Consider the following 13,453-nt stretch of genomic DNA (forward strand, 5'->3'; position numbering starts at 1 on the left):
CCTGCCAAAAGACAATTGGCCTCTTAAATACAAGTGGTCATTTCTTTCTTATGTTATAAGAGGAATGTTAAAGAACCGCAACTCTGTATGGTTTGATAGATTTCAGTTTTAGACAAAGGAGAAAATTTGAGAGTGTATCACAAGAAACAGTGCTCAATATTCAGTGGGTTTGTGGTCAAAGGTTCATTCTACTATTGAGGACAACTTTCTGTTGATTGTTATGCAGGTTTGTGTGAAATATGTTTGTACCATGCAGGTCATTGTGTAGGTCATTATTTTACTTTGGTAAGCAAAAGTGTAGAAAAAGATGATAGGACTTAGATCTTGACGTTGACAAATGGAAGAGATTAGGGCTAGTTGTCACATTGGAAAGTTGACATAAGGGATATATCTTAGCAACTGTAGGTTTTGAGTCAAAAGTCCAATTTCACAAATTCTTTGTGAAGAATTCATTTTTTCTTGGTTTTAAACACCTAGTTTAAAATGATCTTAAATTAGAATAATTTAATGTATTCAAACTAATATTCCAGAACCATATTTTTTGTAATAGCTCTTAGATAAAAAAGTAAAACAACTAACATTTGACAAGACTCAACTATAGATTCGTTTTGGGTAGATTTGGGATTAAGTAGATTTTAAAATCTAAAATTTTTGTTGGAAAAACTCTATACAGAAATTTATTTTCTAAAATAAAGCTAGCTTGAGAAATATACACATTTAGTAAAAAGTGTAAAAACGAGCCTCTTTCAGTGTCAGTGTACAGACAGAGTATGTTGAATGCTAAGCTGCTCATCTAATTTATTGGAACAGGTACGTAAGGTAATCCTTTTCAGATGGTCACATGACTCCAAAGATCTGCAGGGCAGCCCGATGGCCCTCCTATGCCCAGGGGCTGAACACACTGCTGCCGAACCACACACACAAGAACACGTACACACAGTAGCAGGGCACAGGGGGAGGGGAGGGGTGCCACGAGTGCAGAGCTGCTCAAGACTACTGTCCTAATTATTTGACACGTATACACCCAGTGGAGCTTAAGCAATTGAGAGTTAAACACCATTGCAGCTTTAGAATGATACTCCGAGCTGCATTCCATTTCCCTACTGTAAGTGTGTGTGTGTGTGTGTGTGTGTGTGTGTGTGTGTGTGTGTGTGTGTGTGTGTGTGTGTGTGTGTGTGTAAATTATCCTCTATACTATACTGGAGAAATCTAAGATAAAAAAACACAGACAGAAATCTTTGCCACCACACACAAACGTATACTTTAATTTTTTTTATTAATTGTTTTCAATAAAGGGACAAAATTGGTTGGTGAACAGAATAATGTAGACAACTGCCAGAAAACACAGACAGAGGTTTCTCCAACAAAACTTAACATAAGACCAGAAACAACAACAACAAAATATTAATGACCTTTGGTCATTCTTTTCTTTAAAAAAGAAAGAAATAAAGAAAACTAATGGACAAAAAATGATTCGTTCTATGTCTCCGTTTTGAACAGAGTATTTAAGAAATAATAAATAGTGACTCCCATTGAAAAAGATAAAGTTCAAGTTCAAGTTACAACAAACAGCTCTCATAACAGGAATAGAAAAGGCTGATAACAAAATATTCCGCATTGTCATTTACAAAAGAGTATGAACTTAAGTGGGCTGCTCCTTTAGTTCCATTTTATTTTTAAATATGCTTTGCATATGAAATTTGTCCCAATCTAAATATAAAGCACCATTTAATATTTGGCAATGAAAAAAAAAACACCTGCAAAACATTTTTTTATTCATTTATTTGAATGATTTCTGTTTGTATATTTACTGGTATTTTACTGCATTTTTTTAAGAAATGTTTTTAAGATGTAGGAATGTATTCAGGTGAGACAGGTGAATAGACAGAGAAGCACACAACAGAACAACCCAACATTAGCTTGCTGTACTGCATACAGAATGGCAGCAGAGGAGAGTTTAAAAAAAAGAAGAACAAAAGATATGTACAACCACCTGTTTTAGCTAGTATGGACATTCTCAAAAGCCTCCTCGAAGAAACCATTGAATGGCCTCCTTTGTACAATGCCACATATTTTCATTTTCATTTTTAAATTTGATTTAGTTTTTTCATTTTCTTTTTTTAAACGTACAAATTATTTGCACTATATTATCCTGCCAAATTAAAAAAATATACCGTGGCAGCTGTTTTTTTTCCACTACCAAAAAAGGTACAATAATACCTTTTGAGAGAACAAGCAACAGTTAAAAATACAAGCCTCAATATAAATACTGTAGTACCTACACTAGGTGAACATTTAATTCAAATACCATTCTAGAAATACAGAAGAAAGTAGACCATAAATGTGTTTTAGCATAGGAACTGACATGATGTGCATTTTCCTATATTTAAGTTTCTCTATTATATATTTTATATATAATCTTAAACCTTTCCCCAATGCAAGTTTTTGACCTGAAGAGCTGTGAAGAGCCAAGATGAAAAAAGAACAAGAACAAATAAAAACAAATCCCAGATTTATTTCCCCATCGTATATATATTGTGATCAAGTCTTGAACACCACCAAAAAGAAAAGCAACAAACTTAAATACAGTTTCCCCTAAGATAATGAAATGTTACTTTTTTAAAAATGTATTTTTTATTTTCATACTTAAAAAAAGATTTGTACAAAAAAAAGTTCTTGCAGTGAAAGCAGCAAGTTTTAATTGTCCGTACTTTGCCAAGCACTGTGCCTTGACAAGTTAATATTATATGAGAGTTGGGCTTCATGAGGTGAGAGGAGGGGTTGGCTTCTTTACATTAAATAATGACAACGTTCATTTGTTTAGGAAGTTTTCCCTCTCGTGAATACCTGTAAACTGGGAAACTTTAACAGTGCACTTTGTTGTCCAACAGGCAAGCAATCTTAATTTATACTCAACCACTATACCTCTAATTAGTTTGTCAAATACAAAAAGAATGACAGCGTGGCAGACACTGTTTGAACACCAAGCATATCTAAATTTATTGATGTCATAATGCAATAATGAAAAAGAGTCTCCTTGAATGTCAATATATACCACACTTTGTGTGAAATTAATTTAAACAAAGAAACAAAAATGATGTGTATTTTCCCTCTATATTTCTCTCGCTTGGTCTTTCAGGTTCATTTCTTCTTTTTAAGAGCTCAGACATAGCCAATAATAAAGAACTAAGATTTAGACTCACATCTGTAAGCAATTCATAGTTAATCATCACTGACAGCTGCAAATATTTAAATGTTTTCTTAATAACCAATTCTCAAATGTTCATTGCATTAGTTCGGTCTAAATGCCCTCAAGTATTCCTTCGCAATGGACGTTCACACAAACACTGATCAACAAAGAATGATCAAAACTTTGTGCTACTGAACATAAGACTTTAACAAACACAGAGAATGGCTGTGGATTGAAAATGAGTACCGCTGAGTAAAGTACCTTCAATTAAGTAAACAAGGCTGAATCCCAAACAATATACTGTATGTGCCATGCAGAGGACATAAACCACAATAATGATTAACTAGAAATTTCCATAGCTTTTTGATAATTACTGTTTCTCACTAAAGTCACAGTTGACTGTATCAGTCAGGTACTTGATGCAAGAACCTTTTGAGGATCAATTCAATCCTTTTGTTGTATCAGAGACTCCAGAATTACAGCAGATGAGAAGATTAACCAATGAAATTTCAAGATTTCCAAGGCACTCCTTTTGTTTGTTTAACCAAATGATAGTAGAAAATCAAATCCTACTGTTTTTCTTCCTTTTTTAAGAAATTCAAAGACTGGCATTAGTTTTATTCCATAATAGGGGCCAATTAATATTTCAACCCTATGTGGACAGAACATCTTTTTGAAAGATTAGTTTAAGTGCGATACCCAGCCCGTCCAAAGAGGGTTAAGCAATAGACTGTAGTCCTCCATGTTACAACACAAAACTGTACATGATATGCATTACAGAATGTATGCAGCATGGTTTTCTTGTCTTTTTTTTTCTTAGATAATAAAAGAAAAAAGAAAATAATGAACGATAAAACAGCAACACATTTACTAAACGACTAACCAACCAGGGACAATTTATTTTTAAAATTAGTCAAAACATATGCATGCTGTCAAATTTTCGAAAATGGGAAACAAAAAATAAAAAGTACACAACATGTAAATTATTGCACAAGAGAAAGGCTCCAAGTTTGCATCAATGCAATAGTATTGCCCCGATACAGATCATGCATTCAACGGTACATGAAAAGGATGTGCTGGTGGTGCCAAGCACGTTGTCTTAGCCGCCACAGGACTACTGAAACAGGGAAATCTACAAGGGTGAGGGTGGGGTTGGGGTAAGGTGTTATTCACTGTTAATAGGCAAGTAAGCCTCCACACACCACCACTACTCAGTTTTTATTTCGTTGTTCAATACACGGTCACTGTGCCATTTTTTCATGTGTTTCTCAAGGGTGCTATACACACTAAAAGGCATCTGACAGATATCACATTTGTAAACGTCTTTGCCTATTTGCCCATGTGTTTTCATGTGCCGTGTTAGCTTGCTGCTCTGGGCACATGCATAATTGCAGAGCTCACATTTATAAGGCCTTTCACCCGTGTGGCTACGCCGATGAACTGTCAGGTTGCTGCAGTTTTTGAATATTTTACCACAGAACTCACAGGTGTCACTGCGTCGGCCATCTTTTGAGCTGGGCCGACCAGGACCCCCGAGATGTGGTGTACTGCCGCCACTGCCAGTCCCACTGTGGCCCGAGATGCCACCATCGAGGTCCCCTGGTGGCGTTGAAAAGCGCAGGCTTCCGTTTTCTGAGGAGTGCTCTGAAGACGAGGCGAAAGGCGATTGTCTGGAATCCCCGAAATTCAGAAAGGGGTCCTTGAGTTGCCGAGAGGCAGCATAGCCAGCCAACCACTGGGAATAGACATTCTCAGTGTTGGGGATTGTAGGAGTGGAGAGGTCAAACTCCTTCTCCAGCTTGATTCGTTTGGATAAAGGACTTAGTGAGCTGGGGCTGCCCAGAAGTAGCTTCTTGGACAAACCTACAGAGGCAGACTCGCTGGGGGAGGAGCCACGACCATTGATAGCTGAGCCACAGCCCTCATGCACTCTGTCTGATTCCAGGGTTGAGTCATCATCACACATGTCTCGGTGTGCCTCATTGTTAGAGTTTAGGGCTCCTCGCTTGTGTTGCCGGAAAGCCTCGCTGTAGTGCTGCATGCTGGCAGCCAGGCCCATGCCCTGCATAATCTCAGGTAGCGAGCGTGGGATACCATCCTCAGCGGTGCCCAGACGCCCACCATTGTTCTCGTGGTGCCGTGCAGCCTCAAGATTGAGGCTGAAGTGGTAGTTATTTCGACCTCCTTCTCTCTCTAGCTCCTCCTCCTCTCCTTCTTCCTCCTCTCCTTCTTCCTCCTCTCCTTCTTCCTCCTCTTCCTCCTCTTCCTCTTCTTCTCCATTTTCTGGAATCAGATGGTCATTTTCAGTCTTGAATTTGGCTACCACAGACTTGAGGGCATTACTAGCACTACCCACTAGGTCGCTGGTTCCTGGTTCAGGAGAGCTGGCTGTAGACAGACCATCATCTGATTTGACTGTCATGGGTGAAGTCTTGTTCATGTGTGTCTTCATGTGGCGCTTCAGCTTGCTGGCCTGGGTACAGGCATGGTCACACAGGTGGCACTTGTATGGTTTCTCGCCTGTGTGGCTGCGGCGATGTACAATAAGATTACTCTGGAACTTGAAGGTCTTCCCACAGAACTCACAAGACTTGGTCTTCATAGGCGTGTTGGACTGCTGGGTAAGAGGGGTCGGGGTGGTCTGGGAGCCAGAGGGGGACTGCATGGAAGGTAGGGGAGGGGTGGACAGGAAGGGCGGCTTGGTTCCCGACTGGAATGGTTGAAGTAGCTGTTGCATAGGGCTGGGCCGGTTGGGTGAAAGGGGAGGAGTTGACCCTGAGGTGTTACCAGCCAGCTCCCTCAGCCTACGAGAGAAGTCCATAGCTGGGGGATCCAGGGGTAAGGGATTGAGGCGCAGCACCCTGTCGAAGGCACTAGGGTGATGGGTGGCCAAGGTCAGCTCCTCCTGGCTCAGGTGCTCCATGCGATGGGGGTCCAAGTGATGGCGAGGTGGAGGGCTAAAGAGAGGTGGCGTTGGGGGAAACCGACCCTCCCGGAGAGGGGGTCCATCACGTCCGGAGTTGGGTATCCGCAGGAGATTGAAGGGACTTCCCTCTGAGAGATGGATTCCATGCAGGGGGGGCTGAGAGGAGCAATCAGCACCCATTCCCGAAGGAGCACTCACGCGGGGTGTGAGAGGGCATCCACGCTCACTCTCAAGGTAGATGCGGAAGCCATGAGTGTTCTGGGCATGTTGCAGTAGGAACCAGGCACTGCTGAATGGCTGCTTACAGGTTGTGCAAGTGTAGCTGCTGGGCTCATATTTACCTGCAAAGACAAAACAGAGAACAGTTTTAAGAGTTAGTCCTCTAATTGTACCAAAGCCTTTCACTGCAACCAATTTAAAGGATAATTATTAGATTAATACATTGCTACAAGTGATCTGAGCTCAAGATTAGCTCCATGTGTTTGTTTTCTCTCATTCTTTTCCTCAGCTGAACCCTGGTACATTTTGGTCCAACAAAAACACTGCAGATTGGGGCTTAATCATTTATTAACTCCCTCATTTTCAGCCTAGACACCAGGCCTGTGTAGCCCCCTATACTGGCACTCTCCTATTGGCTGTAGCCACTCTCCAGACTAAAGACAGTATCATGTAACAGTAAACACAGCTCTTATTATAAACATGCTCCTAAACAGCACTACAGGCCAGAGACCAGTTAAGCAGGCCAAGACCTAGACAAAGCACAGTCCAGCAGAGAAAGAAGGTGTGAGGGTTTCCCTCAGGTCTGTGCATGGGGTGTGGAATCAGAAACCTCCAATCCCTACTAGGAGCTGCACACTGTTCTGCCAGTTGTTCTTGCAGCAGATGTCAGCATGACTGTAAAAGCAAACTATAGTGCTCTCTCAAGCTGAACGCTTTCATCCGTGTACAAAAACAGATGAACAGGAAGAATAAACAAATTTTGGAAGGACTACAGAAATAGATCCTGAGAGGGGGGCAACAGAGGAAGTGCGCACACACATAAGATGTGTCAAAGGTTACATTACACAGACTGTGTGTAGACAAAGTCAGGAGAATTAATGAAAGCATCACTACATTCATCTCAGCACAACACTTTGAAATAAAAAATCTTTTTTTTGTTGTTGTGAAACAAATCCATTTTTTTAATGGATGCTATTTTCAATGAATACTTGCACAAGTAACAGTTGCTTCAAATAGAGATAAAGAAAGCTACCTGCAGAATTAAAAGACTAAAAGTAGAGGGTGTCTTCTCTTACAACTGAAACAGTCAAGTAGACAATTGTCACAGCAAAGGAACATTTAAAACAATAATTGATTTTCAATGGCACTTCGACAGTGACCTGTGATTTTCCTCCCATTGTGTTAGCAATCTCATTTAATGTTCCTCCTCCACCACCTCATTTGGGAGATTAGATAATAAAGGAGGCTGGAAACAAGAGTCTTTCAAAATTAAACATGCAGCGTCATTGAGTTTAGAAGGGACTAATAATCTACTGATACAGTGGGCCTTCACCACACACAAATAAACTAGCAGACATCCAATTATACACTCAACGACACATGGTCACACTCTCATTTTCTTTTCAGGTAAACATATTAGTATACATAGATAAACGTAAAACCACACAATGATGGCCGAACAAATTTTCTCTTAAAAAGTTTCTATTTCTGCGATGGACTGGCGACCTGTCCAGGGTGTCCCCCGCCTTTCGCCCACTGTTAGCTGGGATAGGCTCCAGCCCCCCGCGACCCTGTACACAGGATAAGCGGTTGACGATGGATGGATGGATGGAAGTTTCTATTTACTTGTTTAACTCTAACAGCTACTTTCATAGCTTTAATTTATGTATTTATTATTTTAGTTTTAGTTTTTCAACCATTCATTTAATTATGAAATATCAACATTTCATTTATTAACTTTTTGCAAACCCTGATAATAAGCATGTGAATTTTCACTCACCTTTGTGTGAGTGAAAATTGGGATATATTTCACAGGATGGCCTGTACTATTTCACTACTAATTAATTCAAATGTTTCTGCAGACATATTGAAATAAAAATAAAAAATATATATAGTTATCTTACAGTTCATACGAAATCTTTGTTTAAACACTGCCCCTTAACACTTACTTAGTTTAATCATTTTAAACCATGACTTGAACTATAAATAAGTAATATTTACATTATATTCATGATGTTAGCCAGAGGGGAACTGGCCCCCACAGTTAGTCTGGTTTCTCCCAAGATAATTTTTCTCCATTAATCAACATCTTATGGAGTTTGTGTTTCTTGTCACAGTCGCCTTCGGCTTGCTCACTGGGGTTATAAATACAATTATTATTTAATGACTTACTTTTAAACACAATTGTTCACAATCGTATTTCATCAAATTACATAATGATCACTCTAAGACATTATAGACATTACAGTTTTATCTTCTGTTAATGCCTGGTCTTCTTTACAGATGCTTTGAAACAATGTGTGTTGTGAAAGGCGCTATACAATTTAAAATGTATGTTCAATTTTTTTTAAATAAATAAATAAATGGACTGTGCAAAATAGCATCCATCTCTCTATCCTTAAATTTAAATGCTTTAGCTAGATCTTCCAGATGGAAAGCTGTCAAAAGTAATTACACTAAATAAATTCCTACAGTAAATGAAATGTAAAAAAAATTATTAAAGTGCTGCAAATGGCTTTTACTAAATCAACAGGTTCAAAATGCCCATATTTAAAAAAAAAAAAAAAAACTGCACGATTCACTCACAAATGGCAATGAAATTGATATTTCACATGAGGTAATGAGTGACAGTTTGAACTTTTAAAATTAGCAGAACTAAAATGGATGTTACATGCAACACCCTTTTATGCAGTTACAGATACTGTACAGTATCTACCTACACTCCCAAAAACACAAGGTCAAGAGGTCAGGAAAAGAGCCAACATCCACAGAGGAACAACAAACAGCAAAAACAGACAGGGGAGATGGATTTAACTACCCAAAGAAGCCAGAGGTCTCTAAACTTCTATCATGCCAGGAAAAAGAGGAGAGAGAGAGAAATGGAAAATGGAGAAAGACATTGCAGGAAGACAGGCAGAAAGAGGTGCTGAATGGAGCCGAACAGGCAGCATGCACTCTTTCATCTCGTTTGTTTTATTCAGAGGGACATTCTCTGAAGTCTTCAATAGCCAGCAAAGCATGTAACGAGGCAAGGACTTTATGCTGCTCAGAGGAGGGAAGGGAGGCCAAAGCCACTGTGGGTTTCTGGGATAATCCTGTTAATGCACACAAATGGGGGTGGTTCTGGAAGGCTCCATAGCGCCACCTCCGGACATTGCTGCACCCTTTTGTACTGTCATCAATTTCTCTCTGCCTTGAAAATGAAAAAACACCCACTCTACATTAGAGTACAAGGTGTAAGACTAGAGAGCAAATTGATGATGGTGTTTAAGAATGACATTTAGGAATGGAATAATTAGGGATGTCCAAAACTACATGTTATCAAAATCACTTCAAATTCACTAATCAACCTTAGGCATGCCCTGACACTATTATAGGCTGGGTGTCAGGGTTCACCTGATCCAACTCATTTCTCACCAGGGTGTGTATGTTCATGCATTAAAAAGCAGCTACATGGAACTCAACAAAATAAAACTAAATGTACATGGTTGACATGACAATAAAAGACACAACTTTTATTAAGAATTCAAAATGGAATATAAATCAAATTTGAAGAACATCTTTAAAAATAAACCAAGGTCCTGAAACAAGAGAACATTGGTGAGAATATCACATACTGGATTTAAGCTGAGAGTGACAGGTAGAGAGGGAGATGATTGGTTCTATGATCAGAGAGAAAAATAAAAGCACATTGCTGTTCTGTGGCCCTGCCAGCCACAACCACCTCCCAACAAACTCACTCATGACCAACAGCTGAAAGCCCTGCACCAAATCAAGATTGCACACTACTTGATATCAGGGGGTTGATGCAAAGGCCAGCTAAATGATGGATCATTACAATCTTCAGAAATTACATTTAATTGTTGCCACCTGCAGTGGGTTAAACCTAGTATACATTTTTGGATTATCATGCAAAGTGTATTTTGCATGCTGTCACATAACTAAAACTGTAATGGCAATCTCTTGTTGTTAATGTTGGGCGAGAGATTATAATGAATAGTTCACACAAAAATTAAGATTCTTTCATCGTTTACTCACCCACATGTTGTTCCAAACCCATTTTCCTCAGTCACCATTCATTTTAATTGCATTCTTTTCCATACAATGAAAGTGAATGGCGACAGAGGCTAAAATTCTGCCTAACATCTCCTTTAGTGCTCCACTAAGAAAGTAAGTAATCTACCCCTGATCTAAATCTTTAATTTATCTATACTTGAACACAAACCCTATTTACTTGTAAGCTTGCTTTCATAATATGGTCTACACCAGGCTCTGAAAATACTGTGTCACATTTTATTTTACAGTATTCATGTTACTGTGTACTTGCATAGTAAAGTACTGTGAGAAACTACATGTAATTACTGTGTAATTATTTTGTAGAGCTGCTTGCACTTACTTATTTGTACAGTGTTCATAACAACAACATGTAATATGTGTAACATGGAGACTGTAAAATTGTTTTGTTCTTGAAATAGACTTTGTATTTGGTGAAAAGGAGTTGTTCTTTTTGTCTCCTCACCATCCACAGGGACCTCTGAGGGACAGGTTACTACATCGCCATGTTTAACAAGACCCACTTCATTTCAATACACATGGCAAAGCTCAGTGGAATATGTAATCATCTTTTTCACATGACATTTTGAATATTCAACTAGACAAATAATTGCAGCAATAATTGATAGCTTCATGCAGGCGGCAGTATTCCTGACTGCATGCCTCGTGAAGACACCGGCATGTGCCATGCTGCCATTGTGCTTGGCACGCTCGCAGCCAGGTTCTTCTTCTGACAAAACTGTCACAATCTGTTCCGATGATGGAAGTCGGCAAGCCAATGACAGGTGCTCCAATAATCTGCTATTACACACTGAAGATTTTACTGGGAGGAATTAAAAGCAACAGCCTGCCAAAGAAATTAGCCTTTATGTCTAATTTAAATTTTCTCAAGAGAGTTAAAAGAGTATTCTTTGTGTCATTGACTGTCTTTTTGAGAGGAGAAAATGGAGAGCTGAGCATTTGAGATGGATGAACAGTAAAAGCAGGCGAGGGATGCTTGGGTTCACAGCTGTTTAATTTGTGTAACAGACAGACAGAAAGAGAAAAAATACATCCTTTCTGCATCACTCTAGTCTCACAGCTACCGCTGGATCTACAAGTTTCTTAAACATAATGATAATCTGTTGCTTGACACTTGGAGAAACATTTAAGAGAAGTCAAAAAGTGGCTAGTTAGTTCATTAGAAAGCTCTCCAATTTGCAGCGAAAGCGGGTCAATACGGACAAGCTGGCAAGCCATGGCGTTTGAGGCAGATACTGCTGGTGACAGTTGTTGGACTGGTCTGCGGGAGCTGGCAGCGGCATGACTGCTTACAGACGGATGCGAGTGTTCAGTGCAATGCTGGCAGTTGTTACACAGGGAAATGTCAGAGCAATGTAACAGCACAGAGCCACGGGAAAACAAGAACCCCCCCAAACTGCCAACCACATCCTCACTGGACCGACTAATCCAGCTAAATCGTCACACACACACATTAAACTGCAGTTAGATAAAGCCGCACTAAATGATCTTGACAAAAAGTGAGGCTGTATTACAGAGCGGTGATGGCTTGGCAGAGAGTGAGTGGTGCCCATGGTGAAATCTGAGACTTGGAGGAAGGAAATATGTTGTGAGCCCCCCAATCCCCACCCACCCTGCTCCCCTCATGCCGAGATGTGCATCTCACTCAGGAAAATCTACCACAGTGTAGAGATAGCTTTACAGGGCAAAAATAACTAAAAAGTGTCAAGTTATGTCTCTTGCAAATTTCAGACAGCTTGTCTGTGGGACAGAATGTTTTACCAGTGCTAACCTTCACTGCAAGATAATATATCACGGCCACAGGGCAGATCACACACACACACACACACACACATACACACAATTCTTAACCTGTTTTGTTAGTATTTGCTGGGAACCACGTTAGTTACACAACCGCATTTACAAATGAAAAATATTTTTAGCTTAATTCCAATTTCATTAAAATGCAGTTAAATACAGCTAAGTGAATGTGTACAGTAAGTGTGTGCGTGCCTATGCGTGTGTGTAGGCACAATCATTCTGAACAGATTTATTTTGTTCTGTGTGTGTATGACTGGACATGCATGACTGACACATATACATGAAGAGAGTGTATATTTGAAATAATGTCTACAGTTGGTTTGTCAAGAGAGTGGGGTGCATTTCTATGTGTGCTGTCTGGATCGATGGTGCTGGCAGACTAAGGTGAATGCCAGATTAAAACAGCTTGGGCAGTCCAATATCCCAGACATGCAGATTCATCCATTGTTCATCTTCCTCCCACCACTGAAACCACCCCCCTCCATCTCCCTTCACTCACACACGACATCCACGCCAAACAAAAGCATCGAACAAATACACACACTTGCATGCACTGATTCTCAACCTCCCACATACGGAAGTGCAGGTCATTTTTTGGACGGGCTCTGGCATTTTGCGAGCTGTACTCTGTTCGATCTCGACAGCTTCACTTGTCACTTGCTAAGACTGCATCTCCTTTTGTTTTGTCCTTGACGATTGTGTTAAGATTCAACAGCTCTCAGAGATAATGGTAATTGAGGTAATGCAACAATGCAGTAACAGGATTAGAGAATGCAGGGGGAGAAAAGACAATGCCACGTAATATCATTTTTTTATTTTATCAGCGGCTTATGCTTTCAAGGGCCTCTGCATAGATTTGTGTTCGAGGTGTCCCTTCACCTCCATCTAAGTCTCAGATTTTTGACATGATCATTTTTATATTATATTTTCATAAAGTGAATTAAGCATGCTGGATATGAATCCTCTATGTAAAATAAATTATATAAATCAATGAATTCCAAGCATGGCTGTTTGTATAGTACAGTGTACACTCACCTAAAGGATTATTAGGAACACCTGTTCAATTTCTCATTAATGCAATTATCTAATCAACCAATCACATGGCAGTTGCTTCAATGCATTTAGGGGTGTGGTCCTGGTCAAGACAATCTCCTGAACTCCAAACTGAATGTCAGAATGGGAAAGAAAGGTGATTTAAGCAATTTTGAGCGTGGCATGGTTGTTGGTGCCAGACGGGCCGGTCT

The 13,453-nt window shown here is 39.8% G+C and overlaps 1 protein-coding gene across 2 annotated transcripts in view; it reads right to left on the minus strand.

The window, feature by feature from the left end:
- Positions 1 to 1,247: 1,247 nt before the first annotated feature.
- Positions 1,248 to 13,453, minus strand: part of LOC127618047 (B-cell lymphoma/leukemia 11A-like) — a 69,883-nt gene continuing 57,677 nt past the window's right edge. For both annotated transcript variants that reach the window (XM_052090278.1, XM_052090279.1), the window contains exon 3: positions 1,248 to 6,457. In XM_052090278.1, the coding sequence (XP_051946238.1) occupies positions 4,398 to 6,457 (2,060 nt within the window). In that variant the 3' untranslated portion in view covers positions 1,248 to 4,397. The remainder of the gene's footprint in view (positions 6,458 to 13,453) is intronic.

Source organism: Xyrauchen texanus, chromosome 24, assembly GCF_025860055.1.
Source record: "Xyrauchen texanus isolate HMW12.3.18 chromosome 24, RBS_HiC_50CHRs, whole genome shotgun sequence".
Lineage (NCBI taxonomy): Eukaryota > Metazoa > Chordata > Actinopteri > Cypriniformes > Catostomidae > Xyrauchen > Xyrauchen texanus.